The following is a 27,474-nucleotide window of genomic DNA, read 5'->3' as shown; positions in this document are numbered from 1 at the left end:
GATTAGAAACGTCGTTCCAATGCGCATTCCCGGAATACACCAAACTCGCAATTGCATTCAAATCGCATAAATTGTCAAGGTTAAAACCACTAGATTGATACCGTTACTGGTCTCCCACAATGTGAACTGGGCCGACTTTACCTTGAAGATGCCGGATGGGTCCATAAAAACCGGTGTACCCCACGTGCCGTCTCCAGCGTTATCGATAAGAAAAAGTTCGCCGCAGCCACCAGTAAGTAACTACGAAACTTTTCTCGTATACAATTCGGCGTCAATTCCATTGTCTTGCAAACACGCGACAACCGATAAGATGCCCTCCACATACAAGAAGGACAAGCCGTGGGACACGGACGACATTGACAAATGGAAAATCGACGCCTTCACACCCGCCGACAACGCCGGCGGCACATTTGCTGAGGAATCCTCCTTCCAGATCGTTTTCCCCAAGTACCGCGAAGTGTACCTCAAGGAGGCATGGCCTCTCGTTACAAAGGCTCTCGAGAAGACGGGCATCGCTTGCTCGCTCGACTTGATTGAGGGTTCAATGACCGTCAAGACGACAAGGTCCGTATTCCAGTCTGCAATAATCTTCTTCAATGCTCGACCCACTCCACCACAGTAACTAACATGCTGTTCTCTGCCTCCAGAAAAACATTTGACCCCGCCGCCATTCTGAACGCCCGCGACCTCATCAAGCTCCTGGCCCGAAGCGTCCCCGCGCCGCAGGCTCTCAAGATCCTCGACGACGGCGTCGCATGCGACATCATCAAGATCCGCAACCTGGTCCGCAACAAGGAGCGCTACGTCAAGCGCCGCCAGCGCATCCTCGGCCCCAACGGCTCGACCCTCAAGGCCCTCGAGCTGCTCACCCAGACCTACATCCTCGTGCAGGGCAGCACCGTCTCCGTCATGGGCCCTTACAAGGGCCTCAAGGAGGTGCGCCGCGTCGTCCAGGACTGCATGGAGAACATCCACCCCATCTACCACGTCAAGGAGCTCATGATCAAGCGCGAGCTCGCAAAGGACCCGGAGCTCGCCGAGGAGAGCTGGGACCGCTTCCTGCCTAATTTCAAAAAGAAGTCGCTCAGCCGCCGCCGCGTGCCGCACAACGTCACGGACAAGACCAAAAAGGTCTACACGCCCTTCCCGCCCGCGCCCGAGAAGAGCAAGGTCGACAAGCAGATCGAGACGGGCGAGTACTTTTTGGGCAAGGAGGCCAAGAACAAGGCCGCGCAGGCCGAGCGCTTGGAGCAGCAGAAGCAGAAGAAGGAGGAGAAGTTGCGCGAGAGGGAAAAGGACTTTATACCCCCCGAAGAGCTCGGCCACAAGAGGAAGAAGAGAAAGAAGAGCGAGGACGACGAGTGAGGGGTAAAGAGGATCTGAGATGTGGAGGAAGCGGAAGAAATTGTGTAGTCTGGGGCAGGTGTCTGTTGTATCTTTGCAGAAAAGGGGTCGCCACGTACGTAGGTGAGGTGTTAGCTCACTCAAGATACCCTTCCATTCAAGAGTTCAAGAGTCTTCTGACATGTCGGCGATCTCCTCAAACTTCACCGCCTGAAGGGTTGTAAATCAAAAGCGAAATGTCAATATAGGGAAAAGTTCACGATGTGTTATGCAATTAACTTGAGAAACTGAGGCGGTGTTCACTACCTAAGCTAGGTGGCCTAAAATTTTCTTAATCTTCAACCTTTGTGTGTCTCCAGGCAAGTTCTGTTTCTTTAGGGCCAATCTTTGCTCATTCCTCGCATTGCTGAGGGCGTGTGATCGAGGTATCGGTCGTGCAGAGGAACAAACTCCAGCATTCGACTGCCCCTTCAGACATCTGTACCGATCTAGCCTCACTTTTTCGGCTTCATCGAGCAATCAAAGGTACGATGATAGTAGTAGCTAGCCGGGAAAGGGCCACCCTCTGGCGATTCGGGATAGTAAATCTCCCATCCTGGGGCGTAGCTGTTGTAGTATTTGCCACCGTACCTAGAGTAGACTGTATTAGTCCTCATTCAACAAGAAGCGATAAAAAGTTTGGAGAGGATGATACTTACGCCATGTGAGGCCAGCGGTCCTTGTGGGCAAAGAAGAGAGTGACGTAGGGAAGGGGACTGCAAATTGGCTGCCAGTCGCCCCATTGGAAAGGCACGTTCTCTCCGAAAAGCTGGCAGGCGTTGTTGAAGACCCAGCCGCGGCTAGGCCACTGCCTCCAGCCCGGCCAGTCGGCCTGGCACCAGATACCGAGCTGGCAGTCGCCGACAATCGGGCTTGGAGTACACCAGTTTTGCGGGTCAGGGGGTTCCTTCTCGAGGTCGTAGTTTTCGCCGCATCTCGGGACTCGCTTGCCGATACTAGAGATAGATTCGTCGTGCTGCTCAGGGTTGTACTCGATGGTCTCGCGCTTGCGGTCGAGGCCGGCGGTCTTGACGAGGTGGGCCCAGATCTCTTTGTTGACGGGGATGACCTTGTGGCCGTGCTTGAGGGCCTCCTCTTCGGTGATATTGAGGGGGTTGTCGTGAGGGAAGTCTCTGGGAGCAAGGTGAGGGCCAATGGAGAAGTTACGCTTGGAAATACCGTTGCTGAAGATGGCTTCAGTGGGAGTCTCAACGGCGTTGAGGTCTGCAATTCCACCTGTAGCGGCCACGACACCGATGCCCGAAAGGAACATCAAGGCCAGCGCCGTGACAACGAACATAGCTTTATGCCACATCATGATAGGGTTGCCTAAGCTATATCAGTAGTTTGCGAGCGAGAAGCTTAGTGTGTTGCTGTGGTTGAGAGGGGTGAGGGAGAGACAGGATCTTTTCTTCTTTATTGTAGGTGAAAGAAGGAGAAGCTGGGCGAGCGGAGAGAAGTGCCTCCTTAGAGGGGTCCTTTGCCCAGTGTGAGGCAAGAGAGTAGACTGGAAGAAACCAGTAGCCAGATTTGGGGGTTAATATTAATTATGTATAGCGGCACCTATCACGTGTGTATATTCACTGACTTACACTTGGTTTGATCAAGAAGCCTACGCAAAGAGTGAGGTGGCAGAACAGACTGGGGAAACCGTATAGGGAAGGCACAACCCAAGCAAGTACCGAAAGTCCTATGAAAGAGCCCATGGCAAAAATTGTGTTTGTGTGACCTCTCTTGGAAGACAATAAAAGGCGCAAACACATCTCTAGGCAAACCCTCTGCGCAGGTATCAACTATGCCTCTCGAGAACGTAGGCCCTGCTGAATACAGCAAAGTTCTCAAGGCTACACGTTTGATTGACACGTCGGAGGACATACTAGACTTGCTCAATCAACTTCACTCATAAGGAATGGACGTACGAGTTGGCTGAGAAGTATCTTAGATAGCGGTCAACCGAATGGAGCCATTTACTATGGAGAACAATGGATTCATCGAGTAAGAGAACTTTCAATTCTCGTAAAGTGTTATTAAATTCAGAGAAATCCTCGATGCCATCATGGATACTCTATTTGTACCATGTCGTACATTGGAACACAAAGTTCTCCCTTACAGCTTAGGCGACGCAGAGGGCTCCTCAAACTCAACCACAAGTTTGCCAAACTGCTTGCCCGCTTCCATATCCTTGAACAGCCCGTCAATGCCCTCGAGGTTCGTCAGTCCCTTGACCGTGCGGCTGACAACAGGCTTAATCTTCTTCTCCCTCACAAAGGCAACCATGTCTCTAAACTCCTCTCGGGAACCCATAGTCGTGCCCTTGAGCTCCACATTCTTGAGGACAGCCTGCATCAGCCAGTCCATCTGCGGCGACACCGTCATGCCGTACTGGCTAATGACACCGCCGGGCTTGAGCACCTTGACCGCCTTTCCCACAATCTCTCCGCCGGCACCGTCGACCACTGCATCAAGGTACGGCCGCGACTTGGGCAGCTGGGCCTGCAGCTCCTTCTCCCACCCCTTCTTCTTGTAATTCACGCCCCCGGCGGCGCCCATACCCTTGGCCTTTTCAATCTTGGCCTCGTCGCCAGAGGTGACGTAGACGTTGCAGCCAAACGCGACGGCAAACTGGAGGACCTGGAGCGCCACGCCGCCCCCAATGCCCGTGACGAGAATGTTCCTGCCCTTCTCCGCGTTTCCGCTCTTCGTCACGAGCGCACGCCAGCCCGTGAGCCCGACGAGGGGTAGGGCGGCGCCTTCGGCGGGTGTGAGATGCTCTGGGGCCAGCTCGACCTCGTCCTGGGGGAGGGCGAGGTAATCTTGCGCGGTGCCGTCCGGGTACGTCTGGGTGGCGCCAATGACGCTGAATTTGCGAATGTCTTCCGGCCCGTCCGGGCTTGAAGCCCAGCCGCGGCTGGGTGTGATGAGAACTGGCTTATTGATAAGGCTTCTGTCTGCGTCTTTCCCAACCTCGACTACGATGCCGTATCCATCTGCCATAAGGGGGTGATCAAATGAAATGCCTGGATACAGGTGGCGCCGGATGAAGAGATCACGGTGGTTGAGAGCAGCAGCCGTCAACCGCACTAAGACATCTTTGGGCCCTGGAGTCGGCTTTGGGACTTCATTGAGTTGGAGGCTGAGATTCGAATTAATTTCGGTAATATGATTAACAATGGAAATATATTTCTTACGGATAGTACACCTTTCCTGGCTTCCCCTCGATCTTTTTGACGGTAATAGAGTGAGGCATGGTCAATATGCAATGTGCTGCGTCGGCACTGATACTGTAGATATCCAATGCAGTGTCGCAAGATCAACGAAACGGGGGCCACGCCAGCTCTTATGTGAACAGAAAAGATTGAACCGAGCGAGATTAATAATATGATAGACCGGGTCGCTGCCGACGTTGACGTTGTGATTTGGTGGGGGAGTAGACGTCCCCCGGCCTCCTGTCCCTCCACTCAGCCGGGGCCGAACTCCCCGCATTCAGTGACGAGACCTCGGCACTTCCCCCACGCGGTAGTGGCGCGGGGGGTGCAACGCATGGGCCAACCGACGTAATGTACCTTGTCAGGGACACCACCACTTACATGCTCTCTACCGCTTTCGATCTTCGTGACAACTTCATGTACCGTACACATGCAAAATAGGAAGATTGGCTGTCGAAGACGACTTGCCTAAGTAACTAAGTATACAATGAACGCTTCCACATCCCTCATCTCATATACACGGGAGTCGAAACAAGCTCCTTTCCACGCTCTCACTACCTACACGACATGAAAACCCCTTTCACCAAGTCACGCCCTGCATCTTGACAGGCACATGCAACAACCGATCTCCAGCCTTGGTGGGACTCGGCATATTCCCAGCCCTCACGTTGACCTGCAGCGCCCAGTGCATGAGCCTAGGCTCCCCGAGCCCTGAGTCCCTCTCCTCGCGCCACTTGACAAAGTCCTCCTCCGTCACGTTCTGCGCGAGGTGCTTGTTCTCGGTCTTTTGCTTCGCCACTTCCGTCGCCGCCAGGGGTCCGCGGTGGGCCGGGGGGTAATCGTGCCCTGTCCAGATCTTGGTGGTCTCTGGCAGATCGAGCAGCCGGCGGACCGACGCGAAGAGGTCGCGGGCATTACCACCGGGGAAGTCGCACCGCGCGGACCCGACGTCGTGATTGAAGAGGGAGTCACCCGCAAAGACGTTTGCTATTGAAAGTGATGGTCAGTATGGGTCTGAGAGTTCTTCGTGACTGTCTGTGGGGAAGTGCTCACCTCCGATCATGTAGCCCATGTGGTCGGGGGTATGGCCCGGCAGGTGGATGGCCTTGGCCTTGAGGTCTCCAATCTCGAAGACCTCATCGTCGTCGAGAAGTTGGTCAAAGGCATTGGCGTACTCGTCTTTGGAGATGCCATACTTCTCAGCGAACCTCTCTTGCACGACCCCGATCCGTCTACCGATACAGATCTTGGGGGCGGCGCCGTCCTGTGCCTCCCGCAGCCGAGACTGTAAATATTTGGATGCCGTCAAGTGGTCGGCGTGGACATGTGTCTCTAGGATATTGACGACATTGTAGGCATTCTTCTTTACCACGTCGAGAAGGCCGTCGGCTGTTTGTGTAGAGATGGCGTTCTTTGCTGGATCAAAATCCAAGACGGAGTCTATGATCACTGCGGCTTTGGTTGAAGGGTCGGCTACGATGTACTGCCATGTGCCTGTGACCGGCTCAAAGATCTCGTGGATTGTGGGTTCTTGGGCCATGTTTGACTGTGTAAGTGAGGCGTTGTGGATATGTTCTCGCAACTGGTTGACCCGGTTCATCGGCTAGTTTTGGTAGTTTTGCTAATAATGTAGTTACAAGATGGAGATTTACAATATGGTCACTTGCTCAATTCTTATATCCAAACTCTCGAAACATCTCACTTAATCCTCGCCGTCCATGAATCTATAATCTAAAGAGCATGAAGTCCCTCGGTCACAGTAGTAGTCACCGAAAGAAGCCCAAGCTTACGGAAGCCCCCGAGAGATGTAATCCATCCCGGTGAAGAAGGGGTATCCACTCTCGGTGATGCCCGTGCGTTCCGGCAGTTCCCCGACGTCGGCGACCGTTTCTTCAAAGTGGTCGCCGTCCTCTCCCAGGCCCTTTGGCTGAGAGAGACAACAACCCTTGCGGGTTCGGGTTCGGGATCCAGGACCATCCTGGGACGGGATTCAACTGATTTCCTGCAACCTTATTGATCCCCCCTTATTCAGACACCTTGCTCTGCCCAATCAATCCTTTGCTGACGGACTTCATGGTCCCTGAACTGCCGACCTTCCACAATGGCGCACGCACCACCTGCAACACCTGTTCTTGAAGATGCATCTTTATCTCATCGGGGATCTGAAATGCGTGCAAACCGAACCGCCATACTCTTTCAGAGAAAGTAGCTTCTCTCACACCACGAAGAAAACCTCGGATACGCATTTCCAAAGGACTAGAAATAAGCTAGCGCCATGTCGTGAGTTAGCTCCCAAAAGGCGTCATTGCTATCCGAAAAGGGAACAAGGTCTAAGAATCAACGCCACTAGCCATCCGTCACTTGCACTCTAAACCGCCTTTGACAAAAGTCAACCCAGACGCTCGGCTCGGCCTCAGCAACAGAGTACAGAATGGGGCCTTACCACTACCACTTACCTGACCAAGGCGGGTAGAAGCTCTACAGGGGTTGGCCCTCTTACTCTTCGGCCTTTGACTATGGGGGGAGGATTATTAACCAAGGGCCCCGCTACCGGTCCATTTTTCCGTCTCTCTTCAAGTCCCCGAACGTATCTGGGCTTTCGGGCTTGATTCACTAAGCAGACTCGAAAACTTGGCACATTCGATAATCTTCCCAGACATTTGAACTCCTCTGTGGCAGTTTTGGCTTTAGACTGTATAAGTTCGTCCCGAGACAGCTCGGAGAGTTTGAAGATTTTGAACTTCCACCACGCATCACCACCTCATCCTCGCTTGACCAGTCATAGAAGAGAAAACCTCTCATATATACAACACACACCCGCCAAACTCCCAGCTTGCAGCAGTTCGTCCCAGAACGCCCCCGCGGCACAAACACATATACACAAATTCACACTCCCACATCCACAGCCGACCAAGCCATGGCAACAACGGCTCTCTCTGGCGCCGCTTTCGGCGCCGCCTTGGTAGCGGCGGGCGTCTACCAGCCCTCAGTCATCATCGCCCAGCTCAAGTTCGAGAACTGGCATATGATCCAGGCCTTCCTCGCAGCCGCAGCAAGCAGCACGTACGTCTAACCATCTCAGCACCTGCTATCCTCTGACCCTCTCACACAACTGACACGATATACAGCGTCTTCGTCCTCGCACTAGACCAGGCGGGCTACGTCCGCCCCAAGCCCCGCAGCCCCTCGCGTCTAGGTCTCTTCTCCCAGTACGACGGCAATATCCTCGGCGGCTCCATCCTCGGCGCCGGCATGGCCATCTCCGGCTCCTGCCCCGGCACCGTCCTCGCCCAGATCGCCGTCGGCACCAAATCCGGCGTCTACGTCCTCGGTGGCGCCGTCCTCGCCGGCATCATGTGGACCGGCTTCCTCCAGAAACTCCTTACGAGCAACGCCAGCTCGGCACCGCCCGAGAACCCCAAGCTCACCGTCCACGAGCGCGTCGGTCTCAGCAGAGCCGTCGCCTTCGTTGGCGTGGAAGCCCTTTTCGCGGGCATCATCTACGCCAGCATGAAGTATACTCCCGCTAGTCCCTACGCCGTCGTCGCTCCCACCATCGGCGGACTCCTGATCGGTCTGGCACAGCTTTTTTCACTGCTCTCCCGCAAGTCCATGCTCGGTGTGTCGACTTCCTATGACGAGATTGGACGGTACTTCTGGTGGGCGGTTCAGGGTGGCGGCGAAAAGGGGAAGCCATCGTATAGCAATATTCTCTTCTCTGCGAGCTTGGCTGCCGGCGCGTGGGCTGTTGCTACAGCATACCCCGAGTTTGCCCTTGGTTCTGCTGATACGGCTGTCTCGCCACAGCTGGCGGTAGTAGGAGGTTTTCTCATTGGCCTGGGATCGAGAATTGGTGGAGGTTGTACTTCTGGACACGGACTCAGCGGCATTTCTCTTTTCTCGACTGCCAGCTTCATCACTGTTGCTTCAATGTTCGGCGCCGGCGCCCTTGTGGCCTCTTTTCTCTGATGCAAGCCGTGTTGGAAATAGTTAATGTAGAAACGACGCCTGCGTGGGCCATCAATCACCAAACCCTGACGCGGCTTCAAGAACTTTTGTTTATGCTGCTATGCAGTTGCACAGCAAAAGAGTTGCAGATATTACTACCACATTCTGGTGACAGCCCGCGAAGGACCGTATTGCCACCAATGGTGAAGAGCATTGCCAATCAGAAAGACCTCCTGTATAGTACGTGTCAACGCCAAGCGAAGGGCTCCAGTGACATTGGGCTTTGTGCATATGCATATTGCCCGTAAGTGGATGCATTAGGCTGTTGCAAATGGGAGACATTTCCGCATCTACGTACAGCCTGTTCTCCTTCAGCTGAAAACAAGGGCACTCTCACGGATATTTTGTTCGACCATTTTCGTTGAAGCCACCGAGTCAGCACAATTACGTTCTTGACACTTCAGTTTCCTGGCAAATACGAGAAGGTGTACTTTCGATCACGTTGATTAACCTACACCATCCACTCAACAGTTCTTTGCACACGTATCTGCAATGATCGCAGCAAAGATGCTTAGGGTCTTTCTTTTCTCCATGATGTTCGCTGCGAGCGTCGCGGCAGATGAAGGAGATGACTTCGTCAACAATCTGTTCTCGGACCTAGCACCGTCAGTCCCGCACTCTCAGATCCTTTTCACTTGCTTGAAAGCATGTATAATAACCATCTTTATGCGAAAAGATTGCTCGCATTATTTGGAGAGAGGGTCACCATGCAATTCATGAGTCAATCACTCGGCTGGGCTGATAATATTGCCTTAGCTATGGTGCCTCTCGGAATTATCACTATCATAATCAGCGCTATCAGAGTCGGAGGACCCGGTTTCCTCAAGGCCCTTATTGGCAGAGCTAGAGAGAATCTTGCTGTGGCTGAGCAAGAGCTAATGTCATCTACGTCGACAGAGGTCTGTGAGCTCTGGAATGGTCATGAGGTAGTGAGATGTATGGGCTCGGCTCCAATTGCAGAGTTCATTTGCTTGCTGCCGGAGTCTGGGGTCACTAAAGAGACAATGGTGACGGCGATGCCATTCGAGGAGGTCAAGAATAACTACTTTCGAAGTGAGTAATTCTGTTCATGTAAACGAATACGATCTGATCCCGAAATGTAGAAAGCAAGTCTCGAGCAATGTTTTTTCGCAATCTAGTGTCGTTGAACTACTCATCTCAAACGCAACAAGACCATGTGGAATCACCAAACCCAGTAAACCCATCGACGACGGGCATCATTATCACACGAAACCCACGGAAGAGCTCGCCGAATATTACCCTCAATTCTCACAATATCACAAGCAGAGCTGAACTACGCACAGCAGCAATATGGGGGATTCTGCTCCAGCTGGGACTCGTCGCTTACGCCGGATGTTCTGTGTACCACCCAGCATTGGGTTTTCTAAAGGACGGAAACCCAGTCGCCCGGTATGCATTTCCGTGCCATTGGGTAGGAACACTTCTACTGGTTGTCGGCCTCCTTCTTTGCGCCCACGTTGTGGAGAGTAGCACTGTCGAAGAGAGTTTTCGACCCTCGAAAAATTTGATGGCGCAAATGGTCTGGCTACAACAAACCAAAACAGTCAGTGACCAGGTTTTCGACTCGTTCGCAGTCTATTCAAAATCCAAACGGCCTTTCATAACAACGTCGGAACGCGAGCGTGAAGCAAGAAATCCCTCAGGACCTTCATTGAAGCAGGAAGAAGTGCCAGGGTCTGCTGTCATGAATGAATTGCCTGAAGTATCCTTAGAGCTAGAAACGACAATTGGAATGGCCATCAGTCTATGTGGATATGTTGTGCAGTTCTTCGGCTTGCGTGGGCTACACTGGTCAGTATCGATTGCACAACTCGGCGCCATCCTCCTGATGACCGGAGTAAGATCCTGGGTTCGGCGGGGTCTTGCAAATCCTCCAACATCTTTTCGGACTCGATCAGGTTTCGAACTTGATTGGTTTGCAACGACATTCGCAGATATTCCGAACAGCCCGTGGATACCTGAAGCTAAGTGCAAGGCTAAACCATGGAAGATTGGGTGTTTGAAAGCACACGTTGAACAATTTGAGGAAGGTAATCAAAAGAGAGATTCGAATTCATCAATTGCGCATCGTGTTGTCATGATCAGGAAAGATATAGCGCAATTGGCCAACTGGCAGGGGCCGGCGTCCATGGAAGCTGTTTCTCTTGCACGATCCATTGAGGCTACGATGGATCTTCTGTTCCGCGACTCAGAGCAGGTTGACTACACCTGGTCTCTCGCGAGCCAGGGAGGAGAACCCGGAGAAAATCTCGAAGAACAGCTCATCTATTTTCGTTTGAACCGAATAGAAGGGAAGTGGAATGCTCATGCAGATGAGCTTGAAGCAGCCTTGTCGATGTGGCTTTACTCCGTTGATGACATTGAGAAGAACGAAGAGACAAACGACCAGGACACAGTGGGAGACAACAAAGACGACAAGTGGCTGCGCGTCAAAGGATCGCCTTCGAGACCTGGTTTGCGCCTTCTAGGCTCATATACGGAGAGTTTGCATCGAGATCTCTCGTGGTGGATGCCCAGCGAGACAACCAGAATTATAAGGTTGCCCAGGTTGACAAATCTCCCAGAAGATGGTGTTGCAAATGATGAATTGTGCAAGGAAAACCACAGAGTCGTTGGATCTGGTGGGTCTGAGATAGGCCGTCCGCGATATGGAGCAGCAAAACTGTCCGAGTTCACGATCGAAATAAAGCAACCTGAAGAAGATGAGCGTAAAAGCTACGAAAGCGGAAGCGGAAGCAAAAGCGAGGAGGGAGTACCGGAGACTCCCCCAACGACAGAGGGTGATGGCTCCAACCATGACTTCTTGGCCGCTGAGTTCCTCGGTCCCTTGAAGTTACAGTATGCACAGAACATGTTCTCGAGCTTTTTCAGGACTGCAGCAATGTCACTTAAAAAGCCGCTTGAAGGTCCTGTGGATACACGAAAAAAACATGAAGCGACGGCCCATACAAGCTGGAAGTCTTTCGTCCTCCACAATAGCCAGCTCTCGCAGCTGGCCAGAGACATTGAAAGCACCGGACTCGGTAGCCTCAGTGACGCTTACCTTAGCATGATACCCGCGCTTAGCATTGAAAAAAAGCTTCCCGGGGCTTCTATCATCATCGACTTAGCAAGAGAGAAGGCCAGAATTCACGAGAGGCTGCAGGACTGGCAGCAGGCAGGAGAGATATACTTGTGGCTGTTCCGTGTCGCCAGGACATTCCCGCTCGAGACCGAATTATCCACTCTAGCAACAGTCGTAGTTGTGGATTTCTTGAGGCAAGTCAGTTTGGCCCTGGATTTGGCCCTACAACAAATACAGACATACGACGATGAGTCACCTCACGGGCTCTGGGAGGTCAAAGATTTGAAGCAAAAACTTCAGAATGAGCTTCTCTCCAACTTCGATATGGGAGTCGAGCCGACTGTGGCCGCCCTTCTCCGAATGTATGAGAATCAGAGGCGCCCGTGGAAGCTGAACCTCCTGAAGGACCCTGTATCTTGCAATGAAAGCGAGAGCGGTTGCAACGAAACTAGTAATAGTGGGAGTAAGGACGGTTCCAGCAAAACCAGCAACAGCTGTCAGGAAAAGTTGAATTACACAGACTTGCACGAAGCAACCCGGATCCAAAACTTAAAACGCGTTAAAAAAGTAATGCGTCTTGCGAAAGATATCAACGCAAAAGATGTTCTCGGTTGGACCCCTCTGCATTACGGGGTACGTCGACACGATATCGTTACGACCTTGATGAGATCGCCTCGGATAGATATCAACGCCCGAGACTTGGTTGAATGGACACCATTGCACTATGCCTGCAAAACTCAAGAAAAGCCCGACGACAAGATTGATTATGAGGCTGCAAGACTTCACGGCACTGTCGGGAGCATGCCCTACAACACTATATTGAGGCTATTAGAAGGAGGAGCAGACATCAACGCGCAAGGCAGAGATGGAGTCGCACCGATACACTGTGCCGCAATCACAGGTTTTGTGGAAGGAGTCAAGTTGTTGACAGAGGCGGGCGCAGACATCAACGTCCTTGACGGCTCAGGGAAAACAGCCCTTCACTGGGCCGTAATCTACGGGAGACAAGCCACGGTTGAATATCTGTGGAGAATTGCGAACAGAACATTGCGAGATAGAAAAGGGAGAACGGCTTTGCACCTAGCCGTGTTTTCGGGAAACTGGGAGATAGCAACATGGCTTGCTGAAAATGATGCTGAAATCGTGGCCGGGGACCGGAACAGGAGGATACCTTTGCATCAAGCTGCTTGGGATGGGAAACTCGATCTCATACAATTGATGTACAAGAAGAGTCCCGCTGCTGTTAACACGCCAGACGGAGACGGTTGTACACCACTGCGTTGCGCGGTCAACAATGCGCAAGAAGTAGTCGTTCGATGGCTCCTCGAACAGACTGAGGCCGAAATAAACCCCACGTCAGGAGGAGACTCGCTCATACATTCGGCTATTAGACGGGGTTGCGCGGATATTGCTGAACTACTGATCAAGCACGGCGCCAGCTTGACGAGCAGGAGTAGGAATGGGGAAAGCTTACTCCATGAGGCTATTCTTTACGGGAATGAAGAAATTACAGAGATGCTTTTAAAAGCAGGAGCAAGGAACAGTATTGATGAGTGTGGGAATTCAGTCTTCAAAATGGCGAAGGGGGACAAGAAAAAACGGGTGTTCAGGAGTCTACTGGAGAAGTACGATGTAAATGTGGATGAAGAGTGGTAGGCGAACCACCGTTCAGTGCGCAGGAGCTGATTGAGTAGAGGGCGATCAACTCAGGTGCAAGTTGTCGCAACATGATTGATCTGTAAAGTTGGGATGTCATTGAATGCGTAGTCGGACAGCTTCAACCAGGCCTTCGGGCAATTGCCGCCTCTCCAAAAGCAAAAAGGACTAATAACGTATATAAAAGATTTGACAGCCTAGAAACTATGTGGTGAAGGTGAGGTAACAAGACAAATGCAAACGTTCTTGAAGCTTGACAAAGCTCGGGGGAAACAGTTTACATCCGAAAGAGGAGGCAATTGACAGTGTCGATAAATTGCATTTGCCATTCATGCGCTTGAGACTCGATAGCGATTACAAGTTACACCTGAGATGCGTCTTTATTCATTGTTCAAGCCCGTGAAGTCCTCCCACAATAACCCGCAGTAGATAGCTCCGCCCAAAGCAAATGCTCGTCGAGCTAGCTGCCAGACGTTCTTTCGAACCCAGTCACACGCCTTCAATAGTCATGTCTAATAGTATCATCAACCTTCCAAACCTCGTGTTGAAGTACTGCCATATTGCTCTCAGACAACCGAGTTCGACCAGCCAGCCTGACAGACAGCACACGTGAGGGCCCATCCAGTTTGCTGACGCGTATACACGTCGAAGCAAGATGAGTGTGTGTGGTTGCCGCACTTAACGCAGCATACCGTTCCTGCCTCGCCAAAATCTTTGAAGCAGACAGGGCATGATTTGCCGTCCTTGGACTTCGCAATACCGTCCGGGGTCTTGACTGGCCTCCGCTGCTGTGAAGCGGACTTTAGGGGCACACTCGAAGAGCCTCTCGATCTCTCCGGAAAAGAGCGTTCTCTGTGGGAGTAGCTCTGCAGGTGCCCGGAAGACATGCGTCAGGACGTCTGCGATTTCGTCAGTAATGGGATGAGAGAGAGAAAGGCAGCATTTCCCTGACAGATTATATGTTTGCAATTGCTGCGAGGTCTGAACATCTAGTTGAGGTTAGCAATTGTTTGACGATGCTTCGGCGTTACCCACTATGCTCGAGCAGGTGCATGAGGTCTTTGTTCCGATAATAACCTCGTACGTATCGGGTCCAGCCCCACGGATGCCGATGCTGACTACACCATCGAAATCGTTGGACTGCTTGATCACAAACATGTCTTCCTTCATCGCTTTCTTGACAGAACCAACGTGGCTCTTGTCAGCTGTGTCAACAAAGAAGCGCTTCTCGCCGTTGCTGCTGGTGTTCTTGGAGATAGGGCCGAATGGCTTGTCGTTAGGAGCGTCTCTGATGGCAACGACCTCAGGCTTGTACGTGCTCAAGTTCTCGAGCCTCTCGACGAGAATACTCTTCTTCCCATCGTCCGGCATCTCACGCATGGCAAGCTGCTCCTTAAGCATAGGAACAGTAAGCTTGGCCCAGTTCGTGTCATCTGGCACTGGGCCCGTGTTGATGCCATAGGTGCAAAGACCGCGGCGTGTAAGACGCTGGATGTCGGCCGGGTACTTGAGAAATGATGACTTTGTGGATGCAGGTTTTGTCTTGGGCTCGGCCTGAGCTCGAATCTGGGTCTGTGGCTCCTCGTCTGGACTGTATTCCGAATAGAGGGTAGAATCTTGTGTCAAGGAGGGCGGAGACGACAACTCCGAGGACAGCGAGACGGACATGATGGTAGTTGAACTGCGAAGACTCTTCTACCTTCCACTGTTTGGTGAATCAGATTCTCCCCGATGTATAGCTCGCAAATCGATTGCTTTGTATTTGATTGACAAGGGGATTATAGAAAGAATTAGAACGAAGATGCTGAGGAGGGCAGTTGGGTCTGACGTTATGGAAGACAATGACATCAGGGACAGTTGTAGAAACCGGAGTGATGGTACACGAGGCCACCGTTCGACGTACCTGCCTCCCAGCTCTCTTCTAGAAGGAACCATATAGATGAGATGGGTTCCAGTAAAGGAAGGCAGTCACGAACATGCGCGATGACCAATTTGAGGAAAAGGAGGCAGGCCATGGCTTACTCGTACCTTCCAAGACGATCGGTAAAAAGGTACCTTCCTTCATACCGTCCCAGAGCACGATCGGACGTCAAGACTTCAGCCAAGGTCATCATTGCTTGAATACTCCAAGGCAGAACCGAAGATTGTGATGTCAATAAAGCGACCTGGATCGTGTTCTTCGGAATCTAGTCTATCTTGAACAGTGCGGCGAACTGCAGCTCGTCTAATCTTCAGTCGAAATCGTCTTTCCCCGCTCGTCCTAACATCATTTGATTTTTAGACTTTTTCTCATACATGCTCACTACAACACGCCAAACTTCCATGAATATTGAAGAGGAATTTAGCAAGGCCGCTCTCACCATGTTTCATTTTTTTTTCCATACTCAGGTTGGTCCGGTGGGTGTACCTTATCTCTGAAAGACCCGCCCGTTGACCTATCCGTACCTAAAGAGATAACCGCAAAATGGCTGCTTGACTCATCGCGCGTGTGACCAACACCGGCATCATACTCGAGTTATCTTTCGCGCACTTCAAACGCCTCAAAGACCGTGTATGCCGAGCCTCGAAACCTGTTGCGTCTCATACAGTCTTGATTGCGTTCGCGTCGCTTTAAAGCTGGGTGTTTTTTATTTGGATAACATGTTCAAAGGTCATTTCCATCCCTAGCCCATGTCCTAATACGGCCATTACAGGCTTGTGGACAAGATTCTGATTGGCTTAGTTCATCTTTTCCCGTAGAAATCGCGAGATTGACATGTGGGAATACCTGGGATGTTGCGAGTGACTCAACCTCTTATATCATATCCACCACGTCCTTTTCGCTTTCCTTCCACAACTACAACTGACGAACACAACATCTCGCATCAATTCGCATCAAGCCTTCTTCGGCCCTTCTTTCAGCCCATCATGTCCCGAAGAAACATCAGCTCAGGTTCTGCCTTTGAGGCACAAATCGGCTACTCCCGCGCGGTGGTCTCGGGCGATCTCATCTTTGTGTCTGGAACCACGGGGTCCGTGTCTCCTTCCACCTTCAACCCCAGCCCACCCATTCATATCATGGGTTATAAACGCCCGTGTACAGTTGGGGCATATATGCTAATTAGTCCAACGGCACAGTTACAACTACGCAACAGGCGTCATATCTCCCAACATTGTCGAGCAGACGGAGCAGACGATGGAGAACATCGCCGCCGCCCTCGCCGAGGCCGGCGCCGAGATCAAGGACGTCGTGCGCGTCCGCTACATCCTCCCCGACCGCAACGACTTTCAAAAGACCTGGCCGGTGCTTCAAAAGTACTTTGGCGACGTCCGCCCCGCGGCGACCATGATCCAGGCGGCGTTGATGGAGGACGTGATGAAGATTGAGATTGAGGTCACGGCCAGAAAGGAGGCTGCCAGTTTGTAGTTGAAGCACTGCACTGTAGGACAACGGCTCGATAGTTCGTCTGCAGGGAGACTCGATACCAGAACGCCTTGCGCAGGATAACTTGGTTGTGAAGAAAACAGCCTGGTAGTGAGATATCTTGATGAGTGAGATGTGAGAGCAAATCGAAATTACCGAACTCTTGATCCGTAGATATTCCCCAATCAAAGAAGTAGTTGACCCCATCTCCAAGAGCTTATGGCCACTACCACAAATGACAAAACGAGCTTGCCGTGACTTGCCATCGTGCAGCAAGCATAATAACATCAAGGTATGTACTCGTCACGACTAGAAAGCGGGAACACAGTCACAGAACGACAACAGCCTAGTTATGAGCATGGCTTGAGGGGGGGCTTTGCTCCGTACTTGAACGTATTTTCAAGCTGGTGCCTTGGCCAAACCTCTTCACTTTCTCCGTCTCTCTCACCCTTGAACGACGTGTTACTATCAAGTTGAATCACAACTGTGATGAGACAAGTAGTCACTGAACCAAAAGACGATTGTTCGTCGCTCAAATATTCAGCCACAGACTCGTGACATAAAAAATCACCCCAGGATGCCGGACTACCAATGAGTTTATAAGTACAGCTCAATCATATCTGTAAGCGGCTCTTCAACATCCAAAGTCGGAAAACTGCAAAGAATCAGTTCTCACTTCATGCAAGAAATGTCACCATCCCAAGAAACAAGGCCCAAAAGGTACACAGTGGGATAAGTATGCAGCCAATACCGGGTCGTTTCAACTCTTTCGAGATAGAATACTGTTAGAGCAAACCCCAACATCACAGAACGCACCATACCATGACATTCCCATCAAACTGAGGTCGTGAAAGCCTCAACCCGAGGAGGGTATCACACTCGCAAACATATCAGCTCCCAGTCCAAACAGTCTTTAACGGCAACAGACGGCTAATCTCAGCCTTCAAGTCAGCCTCCAAAAGCCAAAAGGGGGCGCATTAGAACAAATACCCGAACATGGCTATTGCGGCGGCGTAGTGTAATAGCAATGAGTTGGCATATAACACAAACCTAGCATCATATAACACGCAGCCCCTGCAACTGCAACCACTTTAAACAGCCTAGCCAACCCCCTCCGAGATGAGGACTTCATACCCACGCAACTGCCGAGCTCATGGACTCGGGAAAGGAGCTATTCACTGCTGATAGCCATGCTAAGGCTGGAATAAGACCGCCAGAGGGCAACACATGCCCCCCGATATTTTGGGATACCATACAGTGACAAAAGCCATGAATCCTCAAATCTCATGCACAATGAGATCGATACCCAACATCGCCATGCCCAGGGTTCAGTCCAGCTCCGGGGAAGCAGACCAACCACCCCTCCCCTCCCCTCCATCCTAGCCGCTCATTGTCCTGAGCTGAGCCAACTCGTACGACGACGACCCCCAGCACTGAAGTCATAATGGCGGGAAATATCCCCGCCGCACGACCTCGGAGCCGAAAAGAGCTCTCTGCTTTACCTACCAAGGATACACAGAATGAGGTTGCGGGGGAAGTTGTGGTCTCGGCCCCCGTTGGGAATACAGTCAACCACCGACCAGTAACGACCCCTGTTTCCAGCCTGCCCGGCGGGCTACCTGCATGAGAATAGAACGATGAAGGGGAAAAAAGGCCGTACCAAGGCCAACAATCAAGTCTCCATCATTCAGTCCTCCATTACCAAGCCCACCGAGAGAATCAAAAGAATGATGTCTTTTTTCTCTTTCTGCTGTAACTCGCCGCCCTCTGACGCAAGTTTGCGACCCAGAGACCCTGATCTTCCCGGCTGCGCGTTCTGGCCCCTCCTTCCATGCGGCGTAGCCAACCCCACGCAAGGCAGGCCGGCATGAAAATGGGGACGGGGAGACGTCATTGCCGATCCCTCTTCTCGCCCGCTCACATTCAATACCACACGCGCAAGATAGAGACAGAGAGGCACAGAAAGCAGGCGTTGCACACACGCAAACCTGCATGTGAGAGGAAAGCTATGCATCAGATCAAGTTTTCTGGATTGAGATAGGCTTGAAAAATTGAAGATATAAATGAGCAGTAATGGACAGTGAAATTGGAAATGCCATGATATCTCTACACTTGTAAATCGTTCAACAAACGGCTTTGCGCAACATCGTCTTCCCACCCCCCCTTGATACTCATACCACACATACACGGTCCTACGGTACATATCACCAAAAAAACAAAAACTTACTCACAATGGAGACCTCAACCACCAACTCCCTCCTCATCTCCCTCGCCATCATCCTCGCCGTCTTCCTCGGGGGCACCTTCGCCTACCAGCAAGGCATGCTTGACCCCCTCATCGAGCAAGTCGGGTGAGTTTTAACCTTCTTCTTCACGAATAAGGTCCCCAAAAATCTCCAGCCTCAAGCTGACCACCCGTTTGCGCAAAACAGCATCATGATGTTCAAGGCCAAGGCGGAAGCCGAAAAGAAGAAGATGCAGGCACAGGGCATGAAGGCCGGACAAGACTTTGTCGATGGTGAGTCGAGAACACCCCCAAGAACCGTTTGATAAGTCTCCGCGACCCACTAACGATTACTGCGCCATAGACCAGCTCAAGGGAAACAAGCAGGCAGCCGACGTCGCAGACGGCATTGGCTCCATCGGCGGGCTGAAGAAGCAGTTGTAAACAAAAACTTCAGCCTCATAAAAAAAAAATGAGATTAGACTGAAGCTTAAAATCCTAGTCGGGGTACGATCTCATCTGTGCCTCGACCATGAGGACCACGAGGACCACGAACTTTTTTCAACGGGGAGCGAATGATGGGCGTTTCATTGGGCCGTCACTTGGCGTGTACGATATCTGTAGTGCAGCAAACCTTACGACTGGCGGGCGTCTTAGTCTGGTTTTCTGGGTTTCAATTACCTTTATTCTGGAACAATTTTCGGCGCTAGAAGAGAGGGCCAAAAAGAAAACATTTCGCAACGTTCAACAGTTTGTCAACGAATACTTTTTGTTGTTGAAGTCTCTGCGCGCTCACTGGAAAGTCTGTCCGAACTATCGTGCAGTGATGACTACTGGAAAGCTAGGCATTTGCTGCCAGCTGCAATGAAAGGGGTGAACAAGGACTGCGAAAAGAGTTTCTACCCGCTTGGTAACCAGGAAGAACCTGTTGCGGAGAGATTAAGGAGAGCAGGGGTTTTGATGACCTCATGGCATCTGGCACTGCCCGGCGCAGGCAGGGACCCTGGACCTTGGACAGGACAAGCTGAAAACCAGCTCAACCCTCTCTCAGTCTCTCCCTGCAGTTTTTCTCCTCGCAAACTTCATTGGGCTAAACGGGGACAGGGCAGGTAGGGCCTAGTGGACGGGAGAGAAAAAGTGCAGGGCTCGCGGTGGCCCCGGTTCCCGTACAACCGTGAATCTGAACCTGTGACGATCGCCGGCAAAGCTTGGGCGCCGCTGCCGCCCCCTGGCCGTTTTGCTCCACTCGGAGTTCTCTGAAGGTTGAATTTGGTGCAATATCTTCTCTTTCTCAGCTTTTCCCACCAAATGATCGACCACTGCTCATTGGATTCACTGGAGTCTGGAGTCTTCAACTCTACAACTCTCGGAGAATCCCAAGACAAGGCTGCAGCAACGGTCCAGAATCCACATGGCCCATGCCAAATGCCTCCGACTTGATGGAAAATCCATTCGGTTCCCTTTTCTGCTCGTCAGTTGCCCCCCACAACGCACGAGGCGAGGTCGACATTTGTGGGACATCCCCGACCCCCTCCTAGGCTCACCATCCCAGATTATTCACTGAATGGACGTTTGGTAACCGTCCTTGGCACCCGGTGAATCCGACTTGAACCTCAACCAGGCAGAATGAATGGCCGCGCCAGTTGCACAGACACTTTCCCCCGCCTGCGGCCGTCCGGGCTCGCCTTGCCCTGCAAGGACGACGCAGAAGAAGAGACGTACGGAGCACAGCGTACCATTTCAAATCGGAGCCCCGACAACTTGTTAATCTAGCACACGGCTCATCTGCGCTCGAAACTCATATGGGGCACGGCGCTCGCCCTGCGTCTTGGCCCACGAATCCAATTGTCGCCCCTGAATAAAAGTCGGAGTTGGCCACATGTCTGGTGAGTAGCCGACGCGGCGAGTCCAGACCAGAAAGAGGACCCAGCCTGTCTGTACTGTCTCCATCGTCGTGCGGTTTCCCGCATCTCCCCTGACGGCGAACATTCTTCAGTGAGTCAAATAGTGGAGGAGTGAAAGAAAACAAACCGAAACCCCTGGACAGTGCCACAGTGCTCACCGAGCTTGAGCGGGTCGTCTGAAGATTGATGGGGCTTGGTTCTCCAAGTGGCACCTTGTTCTTGAAGTTGCTCTCTCCGCTCCATCCATCTCCGGCTTCGTCTGGACAAGCGGGGATTTTCATTTCCCATCTGGAGCAACGTCCAAGGTCAATCCTGCTATTTTAAGCCTCCAAGAGGCTGGCGGTCAAGCCAAAACGGTAACCACGGCCAAGGCTTCCCACATTTGGCAGAGACAACACGCGAGATGAGTCTCGAACATCGAATTTTTGTTGACAGTCGGGAATTCTCCTTCTCTGGAACTTTTTCTAGAATAGGAAACAGCGCGGAGCCACCAATTTGACCGCACCGGTTACCAGAGATGACTGCAAACCCAGTGGATTGACCTGACACATCGTTTTGTTGACGAGATGTTAGTTGTAGCCGCTCTTCGGGCACAAGCATACGCGTCAACTATGCAGTCGTGGTCGAGGTTTGGCCTCCCAGAAACACTTCTGGTGTTGGTAATCAGTGAACAAGCTGCGGTGGGTCGAGAGACGACATAGCGGTTCTGAACATGCATCTGATTGGTATGCTGCGAGTGGAACTGTGCTTCCGGGTGGGACTTCCCTGCTTGCATTCTGGGGTATGTGCGAAGTTTCCAGGTGGTTGGGACGAATTGATCGTCCGTATCCGCGTTCGCTACCTTGAATCCACGGCCTCGTTGATACACAATTTGGCTTCTTTGACGGAGAACACGAATATTGCCACGGCCAGCGACAAGCAATCCAAGGAACTCGCTAATTTAGAACAAAGGAACACGAAGGCCAACGGAATTTTGGCGTAATCGGAGACAACGTGGTGTGCTGAGTGACGCATCAATCACCCGTTGGCATTTCATCGGCGTTGGCCACGCGCCTGCCCGTATAAACGGACTCAACCTTGGAACGCCTTGCCGTAGAAGAATCCGGAAACGTACGGGGGTTGTCGCCGGTGCTGCTGAGGCCGATCTCCCCGGAAGACAGCCCATCAAGGCCGCCAGGTTTTGACTGCTAGTCGAACATATTCAGACCGACCAGCTAGTGCCCTCATTTCTGCCTTTTCATTCTTGCATGCCTTACGAAGTACTTCCGAACGTCTGCTCCACCCGCATGTCACACGCGTGTGAGGAGAGTGGAAGAGTTTGAACGGCTGATCGCATCGAAACCGCGAGTGACCCCGCCTGCTGCTGAATCGGCATCTTTCAATATCAATGCTGGATGATTGGCTCTTGCGTTTCGTGGAACAAACATGCGACACATAACGGCATATGAGGTGGGCAGCCGACGACGAAGGAGGCCATGCGAAGCAAATGTAGTCGATTCGTCATATCGCTGAGTAAGGAATCAATGGCCGGGTGGATGCAGACCAGAGGCGAGGTAAGAGGCCAGCTCCGAACTGCAGCAAAAGTGTCTCGTAGACGCTTGGATGCTTGCGGTGCCCGCTTCGATAAGAATGCAGAGCTGCAGTGCAATCTGCTGCACTCTTCGGGTCCAAGGGAGGGTTGAGACATTGGTGTGATAGCGTCAGATGCCAATGATACTTCACTGCAGCGTCAGCTAGCCGGACGCTCGGTTTGTCGAAGAGCAACCAGTCTCTTGTGGACCTGTAGTCCATAGTCGATGGAGTGGTGGGCTTCCAGGTGCCTAGGGAGATTGCTGGCCTCGATTCACGCGGGAAAGTCGGAGGCGGTAGTGGTGACCACGCTCGGGTGGAATGAAACAGTTCCCGGTTTGGTTGAAATGGTTCATTGTCGCAGTGTTTGCTTTTCTCGTTCCCCTGTGGTGGCTTGAGCCTTGAACCCGATCTGGTTTGGAGGGTTCCTCGGCTCGTGGCCGGTCAGCACGGCTGTCGTCCTCTTGACTTTCACGAGCTAGCGCAGAGGCGATCGATGCCGCGGAGGGTGATGAGCAACGTCGATATAGCCATGCTTCCCCGCCCGCTACACGAGGGTGATAGCAGGGTTGAGTGCGAGAGCGACTCAAAAGAGAGCCAATTGATCATATGCAGCCGAGAAGGGACTGGTAACAGACCAACATTTGACTGAAGCAGGCTCTGGTTTACACATACGAGGAAATGGATTGTTCGGTTGCGTCGATATTGACTTGATAGCGACGGCCATGCGTTAGCCAGGAACGCCGGATAGAATACCACACCTTTTGGTCTTTGTCGAAAGGCCGTCTGTATGCTTCTGTCAGGTTCGGCAACGTTGAGCTGAGGTGGGCTTGGTGGGACGAAGAGACATCTTGAGGCGGGCCAGAGCTAGGGCCTCCACTCTCTTCTAGAGGTTGCCTATGTCTGAGTACCTTATTATCGAAGAAAGTTAATTCTTTTTAAGTTATAAATATAAGAATATAGTTTTAATAAAATAATATAGTACCTATTTAGTACTTAAATTAAAATACTTTTTTAAGCTTATTATAAAAAAAAGATAATTATATTATTAATTATTTATTATTAAGGTTTATAAATAGTATTATAGTTTTAATTATAATAACTTTATTTATAATAAATAAAAAGTCTAATTATAAGTTCTTTAAAAGTCTTTAATTAAGAGCTATTAGAGCTTTTAAGTTAAGTTAAAATACTTATTAAAATATTAATAATTAAACTAACTCTATAATAATAACTTTAATAAAAAACTTAATAAATAATATTAAAATCCTTATTAACGTTAAGTATAATTTATAAAACGTAATAATATAGCTATAAAATATTATTAATATATTTTATATTAAAAAAGCTATTATTATAAAAAGAAACTTAAAGTAGGTCGGAACGCTACTATATTAGCTTAATTAACTAAAGACTTAACGTAAAGAAAGAAAAAATAGAATAGTAAGTAGAAGCTAGCGAGCTAGCCCCTTAGGCCTAGCGGTCTAGCTCGTTACGTAACTACTAGGAGCTTAGCCTCGTAACCTAAGGCTAAGACTACGGGGCTTATAGGGCCCTAATATTTACTATTATAATATTACCCCCCCCTCTATACTAGAGGGTACTATCCGTAGTACTAAAAAATAAACTTCTAAATTATTTTTTAATCTAGTAAATTTATAGCTATAATTATTACTATTATATTATCGTCGTCCCGTAGTAGTAGTAAATTACTAGTTACGGTAGTTTTTATTTATAAGTTTAAGTTCTATAGCAGGCCCTTAGTAGTTAAGTATTAGTAGTAGAACGCTTAGAGTATTATTAATATGTATTAAAAGCTTTTTATATTATATTAAGTTAGATTTGTATTATATTCTTTTTAATCTACTTAGTATTATAGCTTTTTTTTATATAAGTATAACTTAACGACCTTAGAGACCTCGTACTCTAGCTCGTTATCGTTATTAATAATTAGTAATAGTAGGTCCTAGTTCTACTCGAGTAGTAGGTTATTAGTAGCTTTTTTTAGCTTATTTAGGTAAAAGACCGGGTATACTTAGTTATTTATTAATAATTTTATAATTTATATGCCCCCCTAATTAGCGCTAATAATAGGCTATAGTCCGGTTTATAGTTATTATAGCTTATTTATATTAGCGGACTTTTAATACGAAGTATTAATAAAAACCCAATTTCTTAGCTTTAGGTTATTTAAGTACTAGTAATAGTTAATATACTTCTTATATTATATTTAAATAATTTTTATATTACCCTTAGTAGTCTTTTAAGCCTCGTATATTCCTTAAGCTATTTATTACGCATTAGTGCGGTTTAGTTTTTCTTTTATAGAGCCGAATTAGTAAGTTCGTTTAGATTAATTAAAAAAAAGCCGTGGCTAATAGCCGAATTCTATTTTATATAGTAATAGCCCCGTGGTCTTACTAAGCTAAGTAGTATAAGTAAAGTTAACTATAAGTAGTATATTGCTCTAATTATTTTAATATTAGTTAACTAATAGTTTTAATTATTATAAAACATATTAATTTAGTACCTCTATTTAGTTATCTATTTATAAGTAATCTGTTATTAATAGTTATAGTTTAATTTTATAAATTTTATAAAGCTCTCCCTAAAAGTTAGAGATAAATTAGGGGCCTCGGTCCGATATAATAGTTTTTAATAGGCTAAAAATAAGTAGTACTCGCTCGTAAAATATTTAGTTTATATTTTTTATTATAATAGTTTTATAATAAAGGATAGATATTACTTTTTTATTTAAGCGGTCTATTACTATTTAGATATTATCGAATCTTTTTTAATTAGTAGGGATAGTTATAAAGTTTATAAAAATGTGCTATTATAAGTAGTTAAGTACTAAGAGCGGTCTTAGCTCCCCTAGGGGTTTATCGCGCGGTTTTTATAATTAGTAATAAATATAATAGTTCTATACGTATTAATAAGTATTTATTATTAAGCCCGGTTAGTAGTATTACTATTTGATTATTTTTATAACTTTATTATAGTCTAAGTAAGCGAAGAGTTTTTATTTATAAACCTCGTAGATAATTATAATACGGAGGTTCTTTTTTTTAGGTATTACGAGCTTCTTATTTATTATTAATAATCTATCGTTTTAAATAGACTAGCGCTTGCGCCCTTTAGTAGCTAGTATTTATATTAATATAAGGGATACCGTAATAAAGTCTTTATTAAGTTTTAAAAATTTTTTTATTAATAAGTACTCTTAGAGTTCGTCTTTTAGTATAAGCGAGCTAATTACGAGCTATAGTTAACTAATAGTAATACTTAATAGTGCTTATAGCTCTGATATAATATTAAGAAATAATAATCTTAGTAATAAGAAGATTTAGGTCTTATTAGCCTCTTTTAGTACTTACTAAATATAAATATCCTCTATTTTTTATAATAGGGCGTTAGTTAGTACGTTCTTCTTCCCTAGGTAGTAGTAAATTTAAAAATTAAAATTTACTAAAGTACTAGCTTAGCGGGCTTATTATAAGTTAAGTAGGTGCTTAGTTATAAAAAATAGTAGTAGTTAGTAATTTATAATAATATCGAACTTATATTTATAATTTACGAGCTCCGCACGCTATTTCTCGAGGTATAGTACTATTATTAGTATTTTTTTATTATAAATAGCATAGTTAAGCTTTGTACTATTTATAGTTTTTAAATAGAAGGTTATTAAGTACTATAGCCTATTATCCTCCTATTATTATAGTAATACTCTAGCGTATACTAAGTTAAAAGCGTTAGTTTTTAGTTATATTAGTAGCTCTAGCTTAAAGTAGTAGAGGATAAGTACCGATATTAGTACTAGCTTTATAGCTTTAAAGGCTGTTTTATAGTTAGTACTAAAGTTAAAAAGAACTCCCTTACTTATTAACTTCGTAAAGGGCCTAGCTAAGTAGCTATAATCCTTTATAAACTTTTTATAAAAATTATAAAACCCGAGAAAAGACTAAATACCTTTAAGTAATATAAGTAGTTTCTAATTTCTAATTATAAAGACTTTCTTTTTATCTAGCTATATATTTTTTATTAAAATTACAAAACCTAAGTATTTTATAAAAATAATACTAAATTTATACTTCTTAATATTTGTTTATAAGCTTACTTTTTATAAGTAGTTTAGTATTTTAATAACGTATTCTTAATATTAAAGGGGGTTATTTAAAAAGATTAAGATATTATTTATATATACTATATAGAAGTTATTTAGGTACTTTATTAGTATTTTATTTATATATTGTTAATATATAGTAAGCCCGTTATAAAGCCCGAAGGGTACTACTTTATATTTATATACCCCGTAGTAGGTTCTAAATGTTATTAAGTCCTTAGAAGTTAGGTTAAGTTAGATATAGTAAAAGGCCTATTTAATATTTAGTTTAGTAAATACTTTTACCCTACTTAGCTGCGCGAGGGTTTTGTTAATAAATAGTAATAAGTAATAGTTTTTTTAATAACTTTATTAAGCTTATAAAAGTTAATATAAAAGCGTAGACTATTATTATACTTTTTTATAAATAGCATTAGTAACGTAAAAAAAGTATTACCTAGCTTAATAAATCCCTTTTATAAATACTCTAATAAATAGGCTCTCGTAACTTCTAGCTCGGGTACTAATTATTTATATAAAAAGTAATAAGTTAGCTTTTTTTTATTACTATTTAAGAGCTTAATTTTATAATTATACGGCCTATAAGGTACTAATATATTACTAGCCGCTTTATTAAAAACGTTAGTCTAGGGCTATAAATACTTTAATAAGTTCGTTATTATAAAGTTATAAGTAACTTAGTTATCGTTATATAAAGGGTCTACCTCCTCCCTCTTATCCTTTATAATATAGTTTAGTTTATAAAATAATATAAAGCCTAGCTCGATATTATTCTACTTTAAGTTCTTTTTAAAAGCGGGGGCGCTAATAAAAGTAATATTTATTTAGGCTATTACTAAGTATAGTTTTTATTATCTAACCCTCTTTATAAGGGTAATATTAATACTATTAAGGGCGCGTTCTATTTTCCTTA

General features: G+C 47.9%; 11 protein-coding genes across 11 annotated transcripts; 6 read left to right on the top strand and 5 right to left on the bottom strand.

Annotated features, from left to right (window-relative positions):
- Positions 1-310: 310 nt before the first annotated feature.
- Positions 311-1,365, top strand: CTAM01_03325 (ribosomal RNA assembly protein KRR1; the record flags this gene model as incomplete). The annotated part of the gene is made up of 2 exons (XM_060519361.1): positions 311-564; positions 648-1,365. 2 exons carry the CDS (start codon positions 311-313, stop codon positions 1,363-1,365), a joined length of 972 nt encoding a protein of 323 aa, XP_060386360.1.
- Positions 1,366-1,838: 473 nt separating this feature from the next.
- CTAM01_03324 (uncharacterized protein) lies at positions 1,839-2,701 on the bottom strand (the record flags this gene model as incomplete). The annotated part of the gene is made up of 2 exons (XM_060519360.1): positions 1,839-1,974; positions 2,043-2,701. The coding sequence occupies 2 exons, from the start codon at positions 2,699-2,701 to the stop codon at positions 1,839-1,841; spliced, it is 795 nt and encodes a 264-aa protein (XP_060386359.1).
- A 788-nt stretch (positions 2,702-3,489) lies between these two features.
- CTAM01_03323 (zinc-binding dehydrogenase) lies at positions 3,490-4,630 on the bottom strand (the record flags this gene model as incomplete). Its single annotated transcript, XM_060519359.1, has 2 exons — positions 3,490-4,516; positions 4,572-4,630. 2 exons carry the CDS (start codon positions 4,628-4,630, stop codon positions 3,490-3,492), a joined length of 1,086 nt encoding a protein of 361 aa, XP_060386358.1.
- Positions 4,631-5,169: 539 nt separating this feature from the next.
- Positions 5,170-6,189, bottom strand: CTAM01_03322 (metallo-beta-lactamase superfamily protein; the record flags this gene model as incomplete). Its single annotated transcript, XM_060519358.1, has 2 exons — positions 5,170-5,576; positions 5,643-6,189. The coding sequence occupies 2 exons, from the start codon at positions 6,187-6,189 to the stop codon at positions 5,170-5,172; spliced, it is 954 nt and encodes a 317-aa protein (XP_060386357.1).
- Positions 6,190-6,375: 186 nt separating this feature from the next.
- CTAM01_03321 (uncharacterized protein) lies at positions 6,376-6,835 on the bottom strand (the record flags this gene model as incomplete). The annotated part of the gene is made up of 2 exons (XM_060519357.1): positions 6,376-6,567; positions 6,626-6,835. The coding sequence occupies 2 exons, from the start codon at positions 6,833-6,835 to the stop codon at positions 6,376-6,378; spliced, it is 402 nt and encodes a 133-aa protein (XP_060386356.1).
- Positions 6,836-7,506: 671 nt separating this feature from the next.
- CTAM01_03320 (YeeE/YedE family protein) lies at positions 7,507-8,558 on the top strand (the record flags this gene model as incomplete). Its single annotated transcript, XM_060519356.1, has 2 exons — positions 7,507-7,652; positions 7,718-8,558. 2 exons carry the CDS (start codon positions 7,507-7,509, stop codon positions 8,556-8,558), a joined length of 987 nt encoding a protein of 328 aa, XP_060386355.1.
- A 570-nt stretch (positions 8,559-9,128) lies between these two features.
- Positions 9,129-9,658, top strand: CTAM01_03319 (uncharacterized protein; the record flags this gene model as incomplete). Its single annotated transcript, XM_060519355.1, has 2 exons — positions 9,129-9,202; positions 9,274-9,658. 2 exons carry the CDS (start codon positions 9,129-9,131, stop codon positions 9,656-9,658), a joined length of 459 nt encoding a protein of 152 aa, XP_060386354.1.
- Positions 9,659-10,695: 1,037 nt separating this feature from the next.
- On the top strand, positions 10,696-13,338 carry CTAM01_03318 (uncharacterized protein; the record flags this gene model as incomplete). The annotated part of the gene is made up of 3 exons (XM_060519354.1): positions 10,696-11,456; positions 11,598-12,145; positions 12,425-13,338. The coding sequence occupies 3 exons, from the start codon at positions 10,696-10,698 to the stop codon at positions 13,336-13,338; spliced, it is 2,223 nt and encodes a 740-aa protein (XP_060386353.1).
- A 678-nt stretch (positions 13,339-14,016) lies between these two features.
- On the bottom strand, positions 14,017-15,006 carry CTAM01_03317 (SAP domain-containing protein; the record flags this gene model as incomplete). The annotated part of the gene is made up of 3 exons (XM_060519353.1): positions 14,017-14,237; positions 14,291-14,327; positions 14,374-15,006. 3 exons carry the CDS (start codon positions 15,004-15,006, stop codon positions 14,017-14,019), a joined length of 891 nt encoding a protein of 296 aa, XP_060386352.1.
- A 1,239-nt stretch (positions 15,007-16,245) lies between these two features.
- Positions 16,246-16,744, top strand: CTAM01_03316 (endoribonuclease L-PSP; the record flags this gene model as incomplete). Its single annotated transcript, XM_060519352.1, has 2 exons — positions 16,246-16,349; positions 16,456-16,744. 2 exons carry the CDS (start codon positions 16,246-16,248, stop codon positions 16,742-16,744), a joined length of 393 nt encoding a protein of 130 aa, XP_060386351.1.
- Positions 16,745-18,973: 2,229 nt separating this feature from the next.
- On the top strand, positions 18,974-19,409 carry CTAM01_03315 (uncharacterized protein; the record flags this gene model as incomplete). Its single annotated transcript, XM_060519351.1, has 3 exons — positions 18,974-19,092; positions 19,174-19,259; positions 19,330-19,409. The coding sequence occupies 3 exons, from the start codon at positions 18,974-18,976 to the stop codon at positions 19,407-19,409; spliced, it is 285 nt and encodes a 94-aa protein (XP_060386350.1).
- Between the last annotated feature and the right edge of the window lie 8,065 nt (positions 19,410-27,474).

This window comes from Colletotrichum tamarilloi, assembly GCF_030869305.1.
Source record: "Colletotrichum tamarilloi strain Tom-12 chromosome Unknown Scaffold_7.1, whole genome shotgun sequence".
NCBI classification, from domain to species: Eukaryota; Fungi; Ascomycota; class Sordariomycetes; order Glomerellales; family Glomerellaceae; genus Colletotrichum; species Colletotrichum tamarilloi.
Note: the sequence above shows the minus strand (reverse complement) of the source record. Positions and strands in the feature narration are given on the sequence as shown.